Raw genomic sequence first — 23,700 nt, 5'->3', positions numbered from 1 at the left:
GAAGCTGTTTTTCATATCAGTTTTGGTTTTTGGTAAAAATCTGAAGACCAAAGTTGCTTTTTCGGAGAAGGACTGTTCTGAAAAGAGACACTTGTAATCTAAAAATTTTTTTTGTTCTGAAATGGTTTCAGATTGGCACCAAAAAGTCAAAAACAAAAAACAAAAAAGTTTTGCCACGAGGTGGGGTCGAACCCTTGTTGTCAGATTTGTACCAATAAGTCAAAAGCATATCTAGTCATGTTTTCAGTTGATATGCTAGAAAGCCGCGATTTTCAACAGCCTTGCTATACAGCAAAATTTAATAGAAGTCATTCTTTTTTTTTCAAATAGCCCCATGGTTTCTGCAAATTACTCAATGTCCAACTTCAGTTTCAAAATAGTGACTAAAAATCAGATTCTTAGAAAAAGTATCAAGATTTGCAGAGGGACTTCTAAGTAACAAACCTATTTTCAATCAATATAAATTTATTTTAGCTTACAAAAAATTACATTTACATAAAACAGTTATCAGAGATCAACAGGTTGAAATGAAGAAAGGAAAGAAATAGGATAAAAGTAGAATGACTAGAATCACAGAAAGGAACAAAAGAATATGGCAAGTAGAGTCTGAAATATACAAAAAACAATCGATTAAAGTGGAAATTTAAATGCGAACACCAGAATGATGGCAATGGAGCATGTCACCAACTGCGTTTCCACATACGATATGTTGAACTCCGAGAGCTGATAATCCTTGAGTGGGGCGACAGAATTGTTCACATTGGGGGCCACTGAAAATAAGTTGGGTGTACTTATTTACGGTTTCAAAATAGTGTTAAAAGTTTTCGGGGTATCTTTTAAAAATTGATTCATTTTGGCGTCATTGGGCACATTTTTCATCAGTTTCACTCTGACCGTTTATGGTCTGCCTCTTTAAAAATGTTAATTTTTCCGTAGTGTCCGCGTTCCACAACTCACGTCTTCTGAACGATTCCACGATGTCGACAACACTCGGAATTGTCTTTTCCCTGGGAAGCACATTCCAAGAATGGTGCAACATTGAATATTCCACATTGACCACGATCCATGGCTGCGCGGATCTGAAAGTTTCAAAAATATTATAAAGTTGATCAAAAATTTATCAACTGCTAAATCAGATATGTCTAAATTATCAGAGTTCTGAAACTGAAACTCACCTCCGCCTGCGTGATATCATATCGGCACAACTGTTGACATCCTGCTGGTAGATTCTTCCTCTTACAGCACTCTAACAGAGATTTACTGGCGATTTCATTGCTAACACACGGTGTGAAGTCAGGTGCAACGCCACACTGTCCTCCGGGTGCCGGAGGAGGAGACACTCCTGGTGGACCATTCTTGGGCGGAGCTGTGAAATGTAAGGGACGGAATGTTATCACACTGACTTTATTTGTGACACCTGGAGCGACGGTTGTACGGGGAACGATGACGACTGCAGACGATTCGACGGAAAGGTCTTTCGTGTTTCCCTGAGAAAAACATTTGTATAACAATGGTAATAACATAATGGAAGGAAATTTCAGGGAATTTTGAAAAAGCAAATTTTTATAATTTTTGTTCCATTTCTAGCGGAGTCATACCAAGTTAGGCTAAATCGAACTTGCGCTCTTTGCGCACCGACCCCCGCAAAAAAATTGACCGCTAAAATGAAAATGAACGGCCGAACAAAAAAGTGGGACGCCTGGACGATTTCAGTTCTCCAACAGCCTATTTTAGAGCCTTCTGTCATAGTTCTATTTTTTCATCAAAAGATTCTGGCGTAGCTCGTTTGCTGCCTCAAAAACTCAAAATGAAAATTTGAGAGGACTAATCTGCAAGATTGTCTAAGAAAATGGAGATCTTTATTTAGAGACCGCAACATTTTTTTCAAACTCAATTTTCCATTAATATTTCCATCCTGGCCTGTTCTTCAGGTATATCGAAGTACATTCCCAAAATTTTTCCCGAAAATATTCACTCTCTCCGAAGTTACAGGATCTTTTGGTCAGCCATGGTTTCTACTGAATTTCTCTTGGGCAATTCTTTCGTTTTCCTGACCACGCAAAAAATATTTTCTGTTTTCACGTTCAATCCGTCAAATTTTGGCAAAAATTGGGAAAGTTCGAACCAGAAACCCTTTGATTAAAACCACCCCGTGTTATCCACTGAACCAAATGACCACAAATGTGACGCTGATAATAGGCGAATATATTATTGGCGTGATTTTTTTTAAATTCAGGAGAATTTTTTGAAGGATTTTCAGCATATTTCGAGAGAAAACATCAAATATCTAAAGTTCTACAATACGGATTTTTTAATTTCTAAGTGGGTCTAGATCGAAATTTTGCGTAGATTCTGATTCCGTCAAGAAACGATGCGAGTCTGACTTGCATTAACCTGAACTGTCGGAAAAACTACTTTTCTTTTTGAATCTGTTGCCTTCCGACGCCGAAAAAACCAGATTTTACGAATCAACGGCTTTCCAAATCTTGGCCCCAGCTACCTGAAGAGATTTCCGAAAACAATATGTCAGAAAATATATAGGTAATCACTGTAAATTTTTTGATGTGATGCCTCGAAGTTCAGCTGGCTCCCAAAAAAATTCTACAACACGAAAATTGAATTTTCTTTCAAAACCTATTAGAGTATGTTCAGAACTACTAGAAACAGTAAAAAAACGATGCGAGTCTGACCTACAATGATCTCAACGTGACATTTTTCTGAAAAAAGCAAAACATTTTTTGAGTTTTCTGAGAAAACTAAACATTTGGGTGAAACGAAAGTATGTTCATTGAATTCTACGTACTCGATTACATGGGGGTCAAAAGTTTTCATTCTGTTTTATCGTATTGGGCTCTCAGGGCAGACCGTCAAACATTCTGATAATCTCCCCATGACGTCCCAAGAGAAGAAAATGAATAACTACGCCCACGTTCATTGCGGTCCCTATCTTTATTTCAAAATTATTTCACCACCACTCGAAACGGCGGAAATAAGTAAAAACTCACCTCCAATCTAATCTGTGGCTCCTTTTCTTTTGTATTCTGATCTCCACTATTTGTCAAATCCAATTTATTGATTACACTGTCGATGGCTGAAATATTCCATAAATTTTAAAGTTTTAAACACCCCTTAAGTTTTCACAAATCTCTGCATTAACTAGTCAACCACGTTTCATATTTGCCAACTCACTTCTATAAAACTTGTTGAATCTCTCATCCGCCTTCCCATCAATAGTGAACGGAGGGATTGAATTGACACCTGTCGGCTTGTTGTTCTGTCCACGTGGAATTATAGACACTTTCCATTCATGAGATGAGCCACTGAAAATGGAATAAGTGATTAAGTGCCGTTTTTAATTGATAGGTTAGTGCAAAGTGTTAGTCAACATGCCCCGTACACCACTGGTTTTCCTGTTTCATGCAGTTTTATTTTCCAGAATTTTCAGTAATTTATATTATTCTTGGGTCACCACCATCTCAAATTCATTCCCATTATTTCAGAATTCATGCTCGTGCACTTCCGAACCTATCCAATTTCCTTCGTTTCCTTGCGAGTTCCCCCATAAACGGTGTAATATGAATTCTCGTCGTCGCGAAATTCTTTTTTCGAATTCTCATCCCACTCGGATTCTTCATCCGCACTTCCGACGTCTTCCAATATTTGGGCGGGGTCACGTAACGACTTCTATGAAGACGTGGCATCGGACGATTACATAAAAGTCTTCCGGGTGTTGTCAGACGACAAATCAATCGATGATGGGCTCGAGAATGAGCAAATGAGGGGGAGGAGCTTCGAGATGAGAAACGACGGAGATGGTTGAATGAAGAGGGGAGAGATGAGGGAATTGATGAGTCTCTGGGTACGCAAATGATTTTGAAAATTTCATTAAAACACATTCTGGTTCAAAAACCTGATTAAACTGAAAACCTTTCCGTATTTTTTCAATTCTGTGTAATTGACTCTCGGCTTTAATTTTTTGATCACCCTCTGAAACATCATAACTTTTCTCTCCTACCTTAACGTGGCAGCTGTTCCAGATTGTTGTTCGAAATTTGGAGTCGCACTGATTTCTTTCCGAGATCTTGCGAATACATCTCCACTATTACTGATCACTGACGGAGCAGGAGGAGGTGGTGGAGGAGTTTGAGAGAAGAATGATGGTTGTGATGGGGCGAGTGGCTCTGGAAATTTGAAATGGGGAAATATGTTTTAGGTATTTTCATTGGTGTCTGCCTAGCTCCTCAGTGCAATCATATCTACTAGAATGCAATCCTCAGTTCATTCTATTTTCTCAGAAACCTATTCATAATTTCATTAATTTTTGTGTGAGTTCACTCAAAACGAAACCAAATAAAAAAACATACGAGGTGAGTCAACGACTGCATTCTCCGATGGAGGTTCATCTTCATCGTAATCTCCAATGACTACGAGAGACTCTGGTGGTCTAATAATTCTCGGATCGGGTGTTGTCCGACGACAATGACCCTGAAAACACAAGAAACAACTGAAAATGTTAGTAATCAATCAGAAACATACATCTCTTCTCGGACTTGGATTAAATGGAATGGGAGTCGGAGCGGGGATTCTCACGGGGAGTTGTTCTCCAAAACTTCCAGTGAACCCGGAACTCTGTCCCGTTGGAGATGGGATTCTACTTGGTGTTGGAGGTAGTTCTGGTCTAGATTCAAGACTTGGAGCATGTGGAGCTTGGGTTACTGTAGACCAGGATTCCGATGAGAATGGAATCAACGTGGGGAATCCAGATGACGTGGTTGGTAGTGTTGTAGTAGGGACTTCTGGTGTAGGAGTTATCGTTTCGAATGAAGATCTAGAGGCTCCTCCAACTCTAGCGTCTCCAGAGTTTGAGCCTGGATTCAGATTCAAATTTGAATTTGAATTTAGTGTCCACGTGGCATCCACTCTTGTCGGTGGAGCAGGTTGGTCTTGTTTCTCGAATGATGTTATAGTTGAATCGGGGTCTGAAATGAAGGAAGCTATGTTATGTAGAGGCTATGTTGGTTAGCTTCAACTGAATCAGCACATCAATTTAATTTGATTTAGTCATCGTTGGGATTTAACAAACAAATTTGTCTATTATTTGTCGTTTTTATTTGTATTTGAAGCAGTTAAAAAAATTAAATCTCAAGTTCGAACAGACTGGCTTCAAAGCTTCGAGTGCACTATCCTACTGTTTGTACCACCACGTGGATAAATATTATTTTCAGTTTCCCATGTATGTGCTCATTCAATGTTAGCATTTCGTTACAATCGATCTTCTAACAAGTGATTAATAAATAAAGAAAAACTAACCAACACCTCCGAATCCTCTCTGTGAATCTCCACTTCCAGTGCCTCCAATATTCGCATTTCCATCATGAGCACCACTGACAGAGGCTGGTTTACGTGAGCCGTCAGTTGAGAATACTGAAAATTAATTGAGGAGGTAAAAGTAACAGCACCAGTTGACGGTAATAAAAATTGCCGTTTCAAAAGTGTTATGAAACAGAACACGACAGAAATTTTTGTTTGTAAATTAACAAAACAAACTCACAATTATGTATAAACTCTGTTCCACACTGAACAGTTGCACACTGTTCCGGACATTGATCTCTGATTCTTGTCGTACAACAGAAGGAAGTTGGTATTCGATGACAAGATAGTTGAGTGGATACTTCAGTAGAGAGAAGGAATAATAGGAGAAGTTGGAGTAGGTGTTTCTCTCGCATTTCTGGAAATTTTGGTAAGTATATTGCATGAGATAGCTGGAGGAGCAACAATAAAAGAGAAAATTGACTTTTTTAAAGAGTAACTGTAACAGGAAAAAACAAAGATTGAGAAACAGCCATTAATCGGAATGTTTTATAATGAAGATAATGTCAAACTGAAACCGTGAATAAAAATTATTATGCTCTGTGAACATTCTCTCTATCCACTCCATGAATGCTGTAATCTCTGACAAAAGAAGCAAATGTAAATGAAGGAAAATTGAAACTCACAGAAGATTGCTATACTGTTTCAGATATTGTCGAAATAAAAAAGTGATACCCGGTGTTTGCGGACTTAGTGGACAAATTATTAAAATTAGCACTAAGTCCGCAAACACCGGGTATCACTTTTTTTATTTCGACAATAACTAGCAATAGCTTCTTCATCTGCGCATTAAATCAATGGACTAATAACTATCCTACTGTTGGGATTATTATCGGAACATTAGAAAACCTCTAAAATTATTTATAAGAAACAGTAAATGTTTTCCCAACCTTGACTATTCGGATCTTCATATTTCTGTTGCGTGGCCAAGATGAGAACGTATAAATTATTCTAGAAATTTAGTTTAGTGTCCGAAAAGTTGGAGAAATTCACAAAGTGTACTTTCAAGCCCTGGTTCGAAAAATTGAAACTCGTGCGGTTATATTTAAGGGATGTGAGAATTTAAGAGAATACTCTCATAAAATTGATTTCGGTTTTCACTGGTTCAGAAAACACTAGAATTTTGTTATTACGCGGTGATCAACTTTCTGTCCGGTTTAAATGAAAAAAACGATGAATTGATGCTTATGTCATCTTTGTCTCGAAATGGTTTCTCTATCTCACGCGTGTTTGTAACTAATAATTCGCACAATAACTACCGTGAAAACTGTATTATAACGGCACGCCGTTAAGTTTTTAAATTGCCTTCCAAATAAATTTTGCAGTTTTTGAGACTCTTAAAACCTCACTAAAAAAACTGTTCTGTTTGCTATTGTAAATTGTTCTCTAAATACGCTGAATTTAATCAGAATCATGGAAATTGCCCAACCCCGCACTAGCCGAAACTTATGACTGACGTGAAACTGAAGACAAGCTCAGTTCCGTTTAGATAGAGCGGGCTAGCAAGAGTTGAAAGAGACCCTCCCGGTTCGGCCATTAACTTCGTACTTTCTCCGTCATGGTTAACGGATCCATCGATAGTATAATCTCCCCCATACCCTCTGGAGTTCCCCAAGGTACAGTAGCCGGCCCTCTCCTTTTTTTAATCTTCATAAACGATCTCCTCCTTTCTCTCCCTTCTAGCATACACTTTGCCGCTTTTGCGGATGATATCAAGCTGTATTCTCATGACCCGATACTTTTACAATCCGGTATTGACATTGTTTCCGAATGGGCCTCTGCCAACTCTCTCCCTCTGGCTCACACAAAAACTACTCTCCTTAGGCTCGGTGCCAAAAACCCGGGTCATCATTACCATATAGACTCCATCCCCATCACCGAATCCCCAGTAGTACGGGACTTAGGATTATTAACAGACTCTCTTTTGAAATTTGATAGCCATATCGCCAAAACTTCCTCATTAGCTATCCTTCGCTGCAGCCAACTACTCAAGTCATTCCGATCTCGATCCCTTCCTCTCTACAAGCACTTATTCAACACCTACGTCCTTCCAGTTCTTGAATATTGCTCAGCTGTCTACTCTCCTTCTCCATCTACAGTACCGCTCAAAAGTATATTAACTTTTTGTTTTTTGATCATAACTTATCTCAAATAGGTCCGATTGAGCTGAAACTTTGGGAAAACATTTATTGTAGAGATTTTAATATATTTACACAAAATTTGGGTAAAAAATCATGTTCCAAAAGTTTTTTGCACAATTTTCGAAAATCTCAAAAATGCGAAAAAATGGCATATTTAGGTTTAAATGATCAGTGTATCGAAAACAGGTTGTAGAAACATTGTTTATGATAGTTTTCCTTAAAACATAGTCTAGTTCTTCAATTTTTGAGTACTGGTCCGCAATCCTAGGCATGCTTTCCATGTATCCCATTTCGGCAAAGTATGGTGATTGACACATTTGGAGTTTTGAAGTTTGAACTACTGTAAAATAGTTTATTTTCGTAGAAAACAGTAGCGGTTTACCCGAAACTGTTCAAAAAACGATAAAGAAGAATTTAAAAATAACCCGATTCTGATACAAGCTTTCAATCAGTTTTTGGAGACGTTCAAACGTCAACTAGAGGTTCTCCGGAATGGCAATTTTACACGTTCCGGATCGAAATTTCATAATTATCTGGAACCCTTGTCATCAAAACTTCAGACAATTATTATTTCAGTATCTGTCAATATTTTGAACCATATTCTGAAGCACAAATTTGTTTGAAAGTATGTGCACACTAAAAAGTAACTACGCAGTATCCACGTTCTAACTGCAGTTTTTGGCTACAGTATGAAAACATAATAAAACGTGAGTCAATAGGTTTTTAATTGTTAGAAATCTATAGAAGTTTTTTTCTGATGTAGAAAACTAAAAAATAATCAGCTAGACACTATTTCTTGAGAAAAAAAAAAGAATTAAAAATTTTTGAGTTTTTGAAATGCCATTCACTAATTTGCAGAGAATGGCACAGCTCTCAATTACAGCAAAGTATGGTGATTGACACATTTGGAGTTTTGAAGTTTGAACTACTGTAAAATAGTTTATTTTCGTAGAAAACAGTAGCGGTTTACCGAAACTGTTCAAAAACGATAAAGAAGAATTTAAAAATAACCCGATTCTGATACAAGCTTTCAATCAGTTTTTGGAGACGTTCAAACGTCAACTAGAGGTTCTCCGGAATGGCAATTTTACACGTTCCGGATCGAAATTTCATAATTATCTGGAACCCTTGTCATCAAAACTTCAGACAATTATTATTTCAGTATCTGTCAATATTTTGAACCATATTCTGAAACACAAGAGAGAATGCTACAGTACCGCTCAAAAGTATATTAACTTTTTGTTTTTTGATCATAACTTATCTCAAATAGGTCCGATTGAGCTGAAACTTTGGGAAAACATTTATTGTAGAGATTTTAATATATTTACACAAAATTTGGGTAAAAAATCATGTTCCAAAAGTTTTTTGCACAATTTTCGAAAATCTCAAAAATGCGAAAAAATGGCATATTTAGGTTTAAATGATCAGTGTATCGAAAACAGGTTGTAGAAAAACAGGTTTTTTGAACAGTTTCGGGTAAACCGCTACTGTTTTCTACGAAAATAAACTATTTTACAGTAGTTCAAACTTCAAAACTCCAAATGTGTCAATCACCATACTTTGCCGAAATGGGATACATGGAAAGCATGCCTAGGATTGCGGACCAGTACTCAAAAATTGAAGAACTAGACTATGTTTTAAGGAAAACTATCATAAACAATGTTTCTACAACCTGTTTTCGATACACTGATCATTTAAACCTAAATATGCCATTTTTTCGCATTTTTGAGATTTTCGAAAATTGTGCAAAAAACTTTTGGAACATGATTTTTTACCCAAATTTTGTGTAAATATATTAAAATCTCTACAATAAATGTTTTCCCAAAGTTTCAGCTCAATCGGACCTATTTGAGATAAGTTATGATCAAAAAACAAAAAGTTAATATACTTTTGAGCGGTACTGTAGCATTCTCTCTCATAAACTAGAAAAACCTCTCCGATCTTTCACCAGGAAAGTTCTTCAGAGATGTAACATTCGCTATACTTCCTATCTAAATCGTCTCGAGATTCTTGATTTATACTCCCTCCGTCACCGTCGTCTTAAATCTCAGTTAATGCTCCTCTATAAAATAATTTGCGGCGCCACTTTCTTTCCTGAAATCCACTCTTATGTCAGACTGTCTAACTCTAACCGACGACCCATGACCCTTATTTGTATTAGACCACAAGTTAATGATTTCTTCTCTTCCACTGTCCCCATCTGGAATTCCATCACATCTAATTGCCCTGAATTTCTCTCCCCCGGTAAATTTATCTCCCTCCTTGTACAATCCATTAATCGATTATAAGTTTGATCCCTCTCTCTCTCCCACCCCCATGTATTATATTGCTCACTCACCCGCCTCTCCCATTTTAACGGTCTGTCACTTTAATTTAATTTATCCTTCTCGAAATTCTTCCACCACCACTTTCACAGTTCGATTTTATAATCCTTCCCCCAATCCTATCTTGCCATTATGATTCTCAATTTTTATTTTTTATTTTTTGTTCCCCCCACCCCTACCTGGTCTGTCGCCTCGTGAGGGGCTTGATCACGTCTCTAGTGTATAGTACTGATTTTTTTTTTTAGTCAATAAATTAAATTAACTTTGCCAACCACGCTCTATCGGAATTCGAAATTCAAAAGGATTGGAAGATTCACTTTCAAGCAAAAGTTACAAACATTATGAGGATCATGTGCAACTGAATTTACCAGAAATTTCGTTCAACACGGCTAAACTGCACTGCTAAAAAGAACTGCAAGAAACGTGAAGCCGATTTTTTAACGTTTTAATTCAATTCGTTAAATTTTTGCCCTGAAAATGCAGTATTTTTTGGTTTTCAGACGTCGTGAGGGATGAAAAAAGGTCCCATGATATGATTTTGCAGAAAATTAATTTAATTTCAAGAAACGAGCTGAAATCGTAACAGTAGAAAAAAACATGTTTCATAATTTTCGTAATTGTTTTCATCCGAAACATATCCTTTTATAGACGATAAATTTCTTTAAACTATGAATCTAGATAGACGTAAGGGTTTTCTTATATCCCCCTTCGGCTAATTGCTCAACGTACAATTTCTGTCTCACAATTGCGACTAAACATCGGATTCTTACTATTAGAAAAAGTGGTACGCCGATTTCCTAATATCGCCATGCTTTCTGCGAATTTCTCAACACGTTCAACTTCTGTTTCACGATTCTGACTAATACAATCAGGTTCTTAGAAAAAGTATTATGAGAACATATTGAAATATAGATTTATTTAAGTTTTCAAAAAGTTAAATTTACATAAAATAGTTATTAGAGATCAGCAGGTTGAAATGAAGAAAAGAAAGAAAGAGGATAAAAGTAAAATGACTAGAATCACAGAAAGGAACAAAAGAATATGGCAAGTAGAGTCTGGAATATACAAAAATCAATCGATATAATGATGGAAATTTAAATGCGAACACCAGAATGATGGCAATGGAGCATGTCACCAACTGCATTTCCACAAACGATATGTTGAACTCCGAGAGCTGATAATCCTTGAGTGGGGCGACAGAATTGTTCACATTGGGGGCCACTGCAAATGAGATTGATGTTCATATTTACGGTTTCGAAATAGTGTTAAAGATTTTCGGGGTTGCCTTAAAAATATTGGTTCCTGTGTGTCCGCGAAAGATTTTCGAACGGTTTTTTGGAGTATTTATGGTCTCAATTCCCCACAACTCACGTCTTCTGAACGATTCCACGATGTCGACAACACTCGGAATTGTCTTTTCCTTGAGAAGCACATTCCAAGAATGGGGCAACATTGAATATTCCACATTGACCACGATCCATGGCTGCGCGAATCAATGGACTATTAACTATCCTACTGATGGGATTATTATCGGAATATTAGAAAACCTCTAAAATTATTTATAAGAAACAGTAAATGTTTTCCCAACCTTGACTATTCGGATCTTCATATTTCTGTTGCGTGGCCAAGATGAGAACGTGTAAATTATTCTAGAAATTTAGTTTAGTGTCCGAAAAGTTGGAGAAATTCACAAAGTGTACTTTCAAGCCCTGGTTCGAAAAATTGAAACTCGCTCGGTTATATTTAAGGGATGTGAGAATTTAAAAGAACACTCTCATAAAATTGATTTCGGTTTTCACTGGTTCAGAAAACACTAGAATTTTGTTATTACGCGGTGATCAACTTTCTGTCCGGTTTAAATGAAAAAAACGATGAATTGATGCTTATGTCATCTTTGTCTCGAAATGGTTTCTCTATCTCACGCGTGTTTGTAACTAATAATTCGCACAGTAACTACCGTGAAAACTGTATTATAACGGCACCACGGTCTCCTACACGTAAAAAATTCTAAATAATTTTCCACATCATCTGACCTTTCACGCTGAGTATTGTTCTTGGCTATTTTTGAGAAAAAAGTAGGGCAATTGTTTAGAACGCTCTAGCTTCAAGGAAAAGTATCAACTTGACTGGAAGTTTTCAAAACCAATAGAGGAAAAAAATCCCTACATTTTGATATACAACAGTAATATGAACTTACTATTAGGCTTTGGAAGCCAGTGAACGAGAAACAGAAAAACTGGGAAACTTGACCGAATTTGAGAAAATGTAATCGACTATTTGTTGTGCATGCGCTATAATTTTGTCGAACAAGTTGTTAGTGATCGTTTAGCTCTGAAAAACCGTCCAGAAATCTTTTTATGTTCCTCAACCAATATTCAGTCAGCTGAGATACCGTATACCTAATTACGACATTTGATGAAAAACTGTTTCCATAGGGTTGTAGAGATTCTTTATCTGATCATTATTCAAGTGGAATGAATCTTCCTGGAGAAAAACCAAAAAAGCAGATACCAATTTTCGATGTCAGTTCAAAATGGCAAATTTTCTGCACATTTTCCGATTTTTCTCAAGAATTAGGTCAAACTTCAAAAATGTGGCATCTTGCAAAGCTTCTAAATTTTATTCTGATTTTAATGAGCCGTCAATCAAGAATTTTCATTGAAAAATAAGAAAGTTGATCTAGTTTTAAGATGTTCCTTCGACTGAGTAGTAATTCTTATATATGCATCTACTTTTTTATTTTCCAACGAAATTTCTCGATTTATGGCTCATTCGAATCAGAATAAAATTTAGAAACTTTGTATGGGGCCAGTTTTTTGATTTTTCATTTTGTTTTCAAGATATTTGCCAAAAAGTACGAAAAAATCGTATTTTTGTACTGAAATTGAATTTTTGAATCAACTTTTTCAGTTTTTGCCTAAAATTAAAATTTCAAGGTGCAAACTGATTAATTTCAGATTCTCTAAAAACTCATGGCAAGCGATTTCTGAAATACATCGTAATTAGGTCATCAGCACTATAAAATCATCATATTATTTACTGAATTCCTAATTTTTTCATCCATCTGATGATTTTCTGCACGGTTTCGGTTTACAAAATGTTTATGGAAGCTTTCATTAACAGTCTTCCATCCAATTTTGAACGAAAAGTAGACTACATCTCCGAAAATGGGTCAAAACACTCCATTCGATTACACAAGAGATAATGAGCTCCATAGACGGCAGAATAATATGTTTAATATATGAAAATGCTGGGAATGTCTTCCTCCATCTACTTTTCATAGAAATCTATGAAAATCCTGCTTCTTCCAAGTCACCAGATAGCTTAAAGTTACGTCTATAAAGAGAAAACGAGAGATAAAAATCGCAGTGAGAGACGCAGACGACGTGCAAATTAATAAAATTTTTCACGCGTAGGAGACCGTGCGGCACGTCGTAAAATTTTTTAATTGCCTTCCTGATAAATATTGCGGTTTTTGGAGACTTTTAAAACCTCACAAAAACTGTTCTATTTGCTAATGTAATCCCGGTTCGGCCATTAACTTTGCCAACCACGCTCTATCGGAATTCGAAATTCAAAAGGTTTGGAAGATTCGCTTTCAAGCAAAATTTACAAACATTATAAGGACCATGTGCAACTGAATTTACCAGAATTTAATTTCAACAAACGAGCTGAAATCGTAACAGCTTCCGACTTCTGTTTCAACTTCCGACTTCTGTTTCACAATTTTAACTAAAAAAATCAGATTCTTAGAAAAATTAATTTGTTTCGACGAACAAAGAAATGAATCAATTCTTAATCAATATAATTTTATTTAAGTTTACGAAATAATTAACTTTACATAAAATAGTTATTAGAGATCAACAGGTTGAAATGAAGAAAGGAAAGAAAGAGGGTAAAAGTAGAATGACTAGAATCACAGAAAGGAACAAAATAATATGGCAAGTAGAGTCTGGAATATACAAAAAAACTATGGATTCAAATAGAATGCTGGAAATTTAAATGCGAACACCAGAATGATGGCAATGGAGCATGTCACCAACTGCATTTCCACATACGATATGTTGAACTCCGAGAGCTGATAATCCTTGGGTGGGGCGACAGAATTGTTCACATTGGGGGCCACTGGAAATGCGTAAGTTCGGTGTTTATATTTACGGTTCCAAAAAAGTGTTAAAGATTTTCGGGGTAGCTTTAAAAAATTGATTCATCTTGGCGTTTTTACAAAAATTCATACGTTATCTCTGTATATACAACTCACGTCTTCTGAACAATTCCACGATGTCGACAACACTCGGAATTGTCTTTTCCCTGAGAAGCACATTCCAAGAATGGGGCAACATTGAATATTCCACATTGACCACGATCCATGGCTGCGCGGATCTGAAAGTTTCAGAAAAGCTCTCCAACTGGTGAGTAGCATAGAAAAGTATAAATTATCAGAGTTTCGAAACAGAAACAGTTGAACTGAAACTCACCTCTGCCTGCGTGATATCATATCGACACAACTGTTGACATCCTGCTGGTAGATTCTTCCTCTTACAGCACTCTAACAGAGATTTACTGGCGATTTCATTGCTAACACACGGTGTGAAGTCAGGTGCAACGCCACACTGTCCTCCGGGTGTCGGAGGAGGAGACACTCCTGGCGGTCCATTCTTGGGCGGAGCTGTGAAATGTAAGGGACGGAATGTTATCACACTGACTTTATTTGTGACACCTGGAGCGACGGTTGTACGGGGAACGATGACGACTGCAGACGATTCGACGGAAAGGTCTTTCGTGTTTCCCTGAGAAAACATTTGTATTGATATTATAAAAAGAGAAAATTCTAGGTTCTTTTGAAAATGAATATTTTAATTAATTCCATTATTAGCAGTGTACCATGCCATACTAGAAAAAATGAGCTACAGTACCGTTCAAAAGGTTATCAACCTTGGAGTTGATAACCTTCTGAACGCTACTGTACATACGAGAGGTTCGGCTTGAACAGGAGGCTCAATTGGTGATATGTATTTCAAAATCATTTCACCACCACTCGAAACGGGAGGAAATATAAAACTTACCTCCAATCTGTCGATGGCTGAAATATTCCATAAATTTTTATGTTTTACAGACTTCTTAACTTCCCACAACTCGCAGGATGTTAGTCATATTGGCGAACTCACTTCTATAAAACTTGTTGAATCTCTCATCCGCCTTCCCATCAATAGTGAACGGAGGGATTGAATTGACACCTGTCGGCTTGTTGTTCTGTCCACGTGGAATTATAGACACTTTCCATTCATGAGATGAGCCACTGAAAATTAAATAAGTGATTAAGTGCCCCGTTGGAATTAGGTTAGTGCAAAGTGTTAGTTGACATGCCCCGTACACCATAGGTTTTTTTTTCTGTTTCATGCAGTTTATTTTCCAGAATTTTCAGTATTTTATATTCTTTCATCATCTGAAATTCATTCCCATTATTTCAGAAATCATGCTCGTGCACTTCCGAACCCATCCAATTTCCTTCGTTCCCCCATAAACGGTGTAATATGACTTCTCGTTGTCGCAAAATTCTTTTTTCGAATTTTCATCCCACTCGGATTCTTCATCCGAACTTCCGACGTCTTCCAATATTTGGGCAGAGTCACGTAACGACTTCAATGAAGTCGTGGCATCGGAAACGTCAAAAAAGTCTGAATGACAAATTCCTTTCACTTGGAACACAAGAACGATTACATCTCATGTTCTGAACCTGTTCCAATAGTCAATAGGAATGTGAAAACTCACTGAACAATTCAGAAAGTCATACGACGGACAGGTGACAATATCTACAAAAAGTATGACAACCACATAAATGACTATAATATTAGTTATTATTCAGTCGCATATTTGAAAATTCTGAGAAACAATAAAAATTTTATTTTTAAACGGTTTTAAAAATACTTCATTTTTTCTCCTCAACGACAATTAATAATAATGTTAGTCGTTATTCAGTAAAAAAAATAGAAACTTGGCTGCCGATTTCACAAAGTCTTACGATGGACAGGTGACAATATTTTTTTTTAAGTATGAAAACGACATCAGCCAATATAATACGAGTCATTATCCAGTCGCATATTTGAAAACTCTCACTATCAGAAACACTAAAAATGTTATTTTAAAAAGTCCTAAATTTTAATAATTCCATTCAATCAACATTTTTATTACTACCAGTTTCATTTCGAAATGTACAATTAAAGATGTCATGTCCAAATTCTTTATACTCTTCATACGGTATCTCTGCTATCTCTTCACAGTACAAAACCCGTTGATCGTATACATATTTGATCTTTTTCAGTACATTCACCTTCAGTTTCTCTGCAAATTTAGTTTCTTCCAGAACAATTGAAAAGTTTTTGTAGTTTGCATCAGTCAGCCATCCAGCGCCAAGGATATTCTTCTCAGTGGTACGGTAGTGTCTAAAAATGAATATGATAGATGCAGCCTAATAGTTGTGAAACATTGTATGCCTATTGAAACTTTTGTGCAACTGTTGTGATTTTTCACTTGCAAAACTGAGCACTGTGAGCTCAAAAGTTCTTAATAATTCAGACAATAAAGGCCTTACCTGAACAGCGCAACTTCGCTTTCACATACTCAGCAACTGTGTCCGGATACCTTTGATATGCCCAGTGATAATACATTGCTGCTATCTAAAAAAACACATACGAAGAAGCAAAATTGAGAAAGTAGACTTAATGAAGTCGATGTATTGAAACAGTTGATTAGAAATCAAATTTGAAAAGGAATATCCAGTTTCATGCAGGTAATATATGTACCGGTTATTTATCTGATTGATCCATTCATTTCTTCAGAAACTTGTACCTTTTCTGGTCGATAAATAGTTTTGTAGGCACCCCAAGTGACTGGAGAAGACACGTTGTATTTGAGGAATTCCATTTCGGAGATTATCTGGAAAATCTAAGTACAAAATTTTTTAAGGTCCAAGCAGTGTTCATAAAAACTTCATGAAACAGGACATTTTTTTCAGAAAAAACTGTTTCTTATCTTTTAAAAATAAATCAACATTCATCGTCACATAGTTCTTCTACTTTTTTGCCAAATGGGGGACATTGAGAAAAAAAAGGAAGAAAAATTTTTTTTTGAAAAAAATTGATTTTCTAAATATCTAAAAACCTCGACAATTAGGTCCAGTCACCGGAAAAGCTATTAGATTTGTTATTTTTTCTGTTGAATTTATCAAATAAGCCAATAAAATTGCAAATTTTGTAGAAAGCCAGTCGGGAGTCATTCCCTGTGAATGATTTACCTACCTGCTCATCACTTTCATACTTTTCCGGTAGTTTCTCCGTCTTCTGAATTCTTCGAATCGCAAATCCGACCCCAGCAACTGTATCATTATATCCATTCAATAAACTTCCAACTGATTTTATTTTATCATCCAAAATAACCAATCTCTCATCAATATCCACGTTTATAACCCATTTCGAATGATGTTTACTCCGTTGGTGACATTCCTGAAAAGTCAGAGAAGTAGAAGAAGAGTAGAGGAAGAAAATGAAGATACATTAATTTGGAGCAGATGAAACTGCCAATCAACAAATTGGATGACACACGAAGGCGAGTGAGTTGAATTTTCTAAACAACACTAATCCCCTTTTTGAAACATTGTTTCCCTTCTCTCACCTCAAATACTCATCAATAATCTTCCGACTGTACTCATTCATATTGAATACTGTAAAATAGAAGTACCGTACACCAATCAGTTTATAATGTTCTATAAACTCTGCAACTTCTAACCACTTGCTCTCCGAGCCGTATATCGGACCAACGCATACTGATACCTCGTGGATTGGCGCTGAAATATGTCGATTAGGAGCTGAGGTGAAGGAGATTTAGTTTGAAGTTTGACAATATCATCAATTTGTGAAACATTCTTTGCCGGTTTCAAGTTTTTCATTTGAAACATGAAATTGCGACTCCTACAATTATGGATTAAAATTCTTACCCTCAAAAACTCTATAGACAAGTGGAATCGTTTCTTGTGATATCTCTTCCAAATCAAAACTAATCGACATATATTTCACACCAATTCTTCTCGGACATCTGATTACATTCATTGGGAAAAATATTGATTGATACGAGGAGTTGGAGATCTCTTCACGGAGGCAATTGTAGTAACGACAGTAGACTTTTTGGCTGAAAACAGACATATGTTTATATATAAAACTACCGAAATGTAGGCAGTGAGATAATGAAGCATATTTGTTTCAGTAACTTTTAGAAATCTCAATGGAACAGGTTATTGTAATCGGTTTTGAAATCTACTTTCTTACCCATAACTCCTCTGTGAATTTGTTATAATTGAAATATGATTCGGATAGACAAAAGAAGACAAAAGTCGAATTTGTGACTCCAAAATATTGTCTCGTCGTGAGATATTATTCTGGATCCATTCCAGATGTAGATTCTCATTTGGGACAGTATCAGAATCTACTTGATTCCAGGATTCAACCGGGCATTTGAATAGTGTAGTAGAAGGGCTGAAAATCAATTTTCATTTGCTGGTCAAATAAAAGTTTTGATTAAGATACCTATTAAAAATTCTGTTTCACTCACCTCTGTTCTACAGTAACTTCTGGATGCATACTAGTATTTAGCATATTCACGTTTAGACTATACCTCCAATAACTATAAGTATTCAATGCAGCCAATCCAATTAAAAACAAAAGTAACATATAACGTGTTCTCTGTAAGACTCGAGCAACGCGTGCCATAGGTACAGGTTCTCATATAATGATGTGCTATGGGTCTTTGGTAACCCATATGCAAAATTTTGGTGCCCACCTACCGGTCCCTGGGTTACTGTAGGTGCTCAAAGGTGCAAAACTTAAATTTTTTCTTTTAAGTCGTAGAAGCCCAATTTTTTTAGTGTAGTTCATAGACGTTTATAATAATTTTTTCACAAAGTTTCAAAACATTTCAAAAAAATTTTGTCGAGTTATTCGCAAAAAACCAATTTTCTGGAGCATTTTTTCTGTATTTTTAAAAATTTCGGTTCTTAAAACAAAAATCCCCCTCGGCAAACTCTATTTAAAACAAAAGTCATTCGATGAGTTTACAAATAAAACATATTTGAATAAATTTTAAGTCTTCGCAGAAGTCGAAAAGAGCCCATGTAAAGTACTGAAATTTTCAAAACAAAATATAAGTTAATTTTCGTTATGAAAATGAATAGAGCACAATTATCTGAACATTTTTTGTGTTGCACTTCTTTCAATAACTCTATTACATCCTGCTAAAATTTTGAGTCTTTGTCAAAAAAATGATAATTTTCAACATTTTTTGAAAAGCAGTTTTTTGCTTTACTGCTATCTTGTGAATAGACCCATAAGTCCCTAAAATGCATAATGGGACGTTTTGAAAGATATAAGTGCATTTCATTCAACGAGATACCTTTTTTCGAAAGTTGCCATTTTCTGATTTCACGAGTACTGTCAATTTTCATGTTATGAGCCGTATCTCTCCCGGTTTCAGTTTTGATAGATTGGTCCAATTAGCTTTTTTGTAGCCAACTTTATCACTATTTCACCACAATCAAAATTTAATGAAATCCTATAAAATAAACAAAGTTACAATGTCTCAAAGTGACTTCACCAAAAAATCGCTCCAAACGTGAAAAGTGTATGCAACTTTCTGGAAACAGTGTTGTTACTCCTAAAACATATTGTTAAGTTTTAGTCTTTTTAGGATTTATCTTATGATAAAATATCGTCGACGATCTTGCGTTTCACTCTGGGTCATTACCTTGATACAAAAAAGGAGGTCCCTCTTCTTAACAAAAAAGGAAAAACGACTCCCAGCTAACACATTAGTCTCAGAGTGAACAAAAACACATATTTAAAGCAATTTCCTAGATTTTGACTCAATAAAACTATCATCATCATTGAAGCTTGACATTTAAAAAATTTGAAAAAAAAAATTTTTTTGACAAAAACTCAAAATTTTAGCAGGATGTAATAGAGTTATTGAAAGAAGTGCAACACAAAAAATGTTCAGATAATTGTGCTCTATTCATTTTCATAAAGAAAATTAACTTATATTTTGTTTTGAAAATTTCAGTACTTTACATGGGCTCTTTTCGACTTCTGCGAAGACTTAAAATTTATTCAAATATATTTTATTTGTAAACTCATCGAATGACTTTTGTTTTAAATAGAGTTTGCCGAGGGGGATTTTTGTTTTAAGAACCGAAATTTTTAAAAATACAGAAAAAATGCTTCAAAAAATTGGTTTTTTGCGAATAACTCGACAAAATTTTTTTGAAATGTTTTGAAACTTTGTGAAAAAATTATTATAAACGTCTATGAACTACACTAAAAAAATTGGGCTTCTACGACTTAAAAGAAAAAATTTAAGTTTTGCACCTTTGAGCACCTACAGTAACCCAGGGACCGGTAGGTGGGCACCAAAATTTTGCATATGGGTTACCAAAGACCCATAGTATATGCACACAAACTGGGTAAACACTATCATACCTGTGGGCTCTACGCCCCTACATACAGAGGTGATGCTCGAGTCTTACGGAGAATAGGTTATATATTTGATACCGTTTCGATAACATGTCATCTGTAATGAGACTGACAATTTATAATCAAACGATAGTAGAAATTAATTAACCATCATTATAAATATGCCGTCATTAGAATAGTGGAGAGTATATGTAGAGGTAGTAGAAGAACTTTAATTTATGTCAGGACAGGTGTGCTAACAAAAGAAAATTCTCAATCTTGTCCAATCTTGGTGTTTGGAAAGGAACATTTTAGTCTGGATCGAATTTTTTCGTGTTCATTTATCTATCCGACGGATCAATTGATGTTTCACATTTGGGAGAAAATTGAAATTTTTCGGAACGGATCGCTAATCCTGATCTAAGTGTTGGTGGTGATGTTTAGCAAGAACGTTTCAAAATGTTTCATGTTTCAGAAGGATAATTTTTGGGGAGACAACTCTGGTTTACTTATTGGAATATTTCTCATCTCGTTTTCAATATATTGTTTTTCTGGGAACATCTTAATAAGTAATCGATAATAATCAAACATTCCTACTCATAGGAAATTTTCTTTTCCAGGTTTTCCAAGATCCATCTAAAATGCATTCAAAAAATAAATCACCTGTAACCCGGTTAGAATACAAAGATATATATAAGAATTTTTTAAATATTATGCAGATTATCCGGATTTTTCTTCGGAACAAAAACATACTTCGTCCCTTCCAAAAATCGGATATCCACATATCATGTTTCAATCTGTAAAAGTTTTTTTGCAAGTTTCTGATAGAATGTAAATGAATAGATTTCAAAAATGAAGAACTGGAAATGTATTTTTATTTGTTGGACGAAGAAAATCTTTCCATTATAATACTCTTCAAATCTCTTCTGTTCGACTCATCTCTGTTCTACAGTAACTTTTGGTTGCATACTAGTCTTTTCCGTATTCACGGTTCGACTATCCCTCCAATAACTATAAGTATTCAATGCAGCCAATCCCAAGAAAAACAAAAGTAGCATGCATTTGATACCGTTTCGATAACATGACATCTGAAAATAGTCTGATAATTGATACTTGTGTAATACCAAACATTTTTCTTACCATCATTGTAAATATGCCGTCATTCCAATAATGGAGAGTAGAATGTAGTAGAAGAACTTTAGTTTATGTCAAAACAGATGTGCAAACAAAAGAAAATTCTCAATCTTGTCCAATCTTGGTGTTTGGAAGCAAACATTTTAGTCTGGATCGAATTTTTTCGTGTTCATTTATCTATCCGTCGGATCAATTGATGTTTCACGTTAAGGAGAAAATTGAAATTTTTCGGAACGGATCGCTAATCCTGATCTAAGTGTTGGTGGTGATGTTTAGCAAGAACGTTTCAAAATGTTTCATGTTTCAGAAGGACAACTTTTGGGGAGACAACTCTGGTTAACTTATTGGAATATTTCCCATATCGTTTTCAATGTATTCTTCTTCTTAGAACATCTTATCGAGAATGACCAAACATTCATAATAATAGGAGTAAAATTTTAAAGATTTTCCGAGATCCATCTGATAATGCATTTCAAAATCCCCTGTCTCACGGTTTGAATAAGAATATAAGTATAAAGCAATGATATGATTTCAAAAGAGGTAGTTTATTTTTTTCCCAAAGGCATCAATCAGAAAAAGGAAGAACATGTTTAATCTTATGCAGATTATCCAGATTCCTCTTCGGAACAAAAAAACACTTGCTCACTTCCAAAAATCGGAGATCCACTTATCATGTTTCAATCTTCAAAATTTTTTCTGATTTTTACAGGTTTCATATAGAATATAAATGAATAGATTTCAAAGGTAAGGTAATGCCGATCCTAGTTTCGAAAGCACGTCAAAAATATTTAGCTAGTGAGAATCACTGGTTAGTTGTAGAAACTGGTAAATTGGATATTCTTCTTCGAGAACATTTCTCTATAATGACCAGCGTTTTAATAATATTCCGCAGCAACAATTATGTTGCAAGTTGCGTGATGTTCTTTGCAATTTTTATCATGTTTTCGTAGGGATATTCATTTGCAGAATTTCTAAAGCATTTTCACGTTTCTTTGAGAACATTGTTCGTTGAAATATTTTCAGTATTCAAGAAGTGTTTTACCCAAATCCGTGAGTTTCTCACATTAAACATTAACATATTTCGGTTTCAATCAGTCAACAAGAATGATCATCAATCAATGAATCAATTGGCACCGCTTTCATTTTGAGAAATGATTTTTACATGGCTATAGTCTATGGAAAAAAATTTTGAGAACCCGATGTAAGTTTGTCACAAATTATAATAATATAATATCACGAACAAACGAATTTCCACTGAAATCGTAACAGTAGAAAAAATAACATATTTCATAATTTTCGTAATTGGTTTTTATTTCGTAATTGGTTCTCAAATCATTGATTACAATTTCAACGCTAGAACTATACAGCAAGGCTGTCGTACGGCCGGCCGCGAGAAGAAAAAAATGAAAAAGCCGCGGCTTTGTTTTTCAAAGTTGCAAAACTTTTTCGTTTTTGAAAAAAGTTTTGCTGATTTTTTTGTTTTCTGGTACAAATCTGACAACCGGGGTTCGATCCCCACTCGTGCCAAAACTTTTTTGTTTTTTGTTTTTGACCTTTTCGTACCAATCTGACAATCATGGTTCGACCCCACTGGTGTCGAAGCTGTTTTTCATATCAGTTCTGGTTTTTGGTAAAAATCTGAAGACCAAAGTTGCTTTTTCGGAGAAGGACTGTTCTGAAAAGAGACACTTGTAATCTAAAAATGTTTTTTTTGTTCTGAAATGGTTTCAGATTGGCACCAAAAAGTCAAAAACAAAAAACAAAAAAGTTTTGCCACGAGGTGGGGTCGAACCCTTGTTGTTAGATTTGTACCAATAAGTCAAAAGCATATCTAGTCATGTTTTCAGTTGATATGCTAGAAAGCCGCGGCCGGCCGCGGCTTTTTGAGATTTTTAAGAAAAAAGCCGCGGCCGGCCGCGATTTTCAACAGCCTTGCTATACAGCAAAATTTAACAGAAGTCATTCTTTTTTTTTCAAATAGCCCCATGGTTTCTGCAAATTACTCAATGTCCAACTTCAGTTTCAAAATAGTGACTAAAAATCAGATTCTTAGAAAAAGTATTAAGATTTGCAGAGGGACTTCTAAGTAACAAACCTATTTTCAATCAATATAAATTTATTTTAGCTTACAAAAAATTACATTTACATAAAACAGTTATCAGAGATCAACAGGTTGAAATGAAGAAAGGAAAGAAATAGGATAAAAGTAGAATGACTAGAATCACAGAAAGAAAC

At 35.5% G+C, this 23,700-nt stretch overlaps 4 protein-coding genes across 4 annotated transcripts; 1 reads left to right on the top strand and 3 right to left on the bottom strand.

The window, feature by feature from the left end:
• Positions 1-643: 643 nt before the first annotated feature.
• Positions 644-5,726, bottom strand: GCK72_012899 (uncharacterized protein; the record flags this gene model as incomplete). The annotated part of the gene is made up of 10 exons (XM_053729481.1): positions 644-770; positions 958-1,079; positions 1,176-1,487; positions 3,006-3,091; positions 3,190-3,320; positions 4,016-4,181; positions 4,365-4,485; positions 4,537-4,979; positions 5,311-5,424; positions 5,552-5,726. 10 exons carry the CDS (start codon positions 5,724-5,726, stop codon positions 644-646), a joined length of 1,797 nt encoding a protein of 598 aa, XP_053584253.1.
• On the top strand, positions 4,511-5,023 carry GCK72_012900 (uncharacterized protein; the record flags this gene model as incomplete). Its single annotated transcript, XM_053729482.1, has 1 exon — positions 4,511-5,023. The coding sequence occupies one exon, from the start codon at positions 4,511-4,513 to the stop codon at positions 5,021-5,023; it is 513 nt and encodes a 170-aa protein (XP_053584254.1).
• Positions 5,727-10,929: 5,203 nt separating the features above from the next.
• Positions 10,930-11,316, bottom strand: GCK72_012898 (uncharacterized protein; the record flags this gene model as incomplete). Its single annotated transcript, XM_053729480.1, has 2 exons — positions 10,930-11,056; positions 11,207-11,316. The coding sequence occupies 2 exons, from the start codon at positions 11,314-11,316 to the stop codon at positions 10,930-10,932; spliced, it is 237 nt and encodes a 78-aa protein (XP_053584252.1).
• Positions 11,317-13,833: 2,517 nt separating this feature from the next.
• Positions 13,834-18,483, bottom strand: GCK72_012897 (uncharacterized protein; the record flags this gene model as incomplete). The annotated part of the gene is made up of 13 exons (XM_053729479.1): positions 13,834-13,960; positions 14,097-14,218; positions 14,314-14,625; positions 14,809-14,918; positions 15,004-15,134; positions 15,324-15,513; positions 16,428-16,512; positions 16,685-16,771; positions 17,134-17,337; positions 17,578-17,678; positions 17,829-18,019; positions 18,157-18,363; positions 18,440-18,483. 13 exons carry the CDS (start codon positions 18,481-18,483, stop codon positions 13,834-13,836), a joined length of 1,911 nt encoding a protein of 636 aa, XP_053584251.1.
• Positions 18,484-23,700: the final 5,217 nt, after the last annotated feature.

Source organism: Caenorhabditis remanei, chromosome IV (genome assembly GCF_010183535.1).
Source record: "Caenorhabditis remanei strain PX506 chromosome IV, whole genome shotgun sequence".
NCBI classification, from domain to species: Eukaryota; Metazoa; Nematoda; class Chromadorea; order Rhabditida; family Rhabditidae; genus Caenorhabditis; species Caenorhabditis remanei.
Note: the sequence above shows the minus strand (reverse complement) of the source record. Positions and strands in the feature narration are given on the sequence as shown.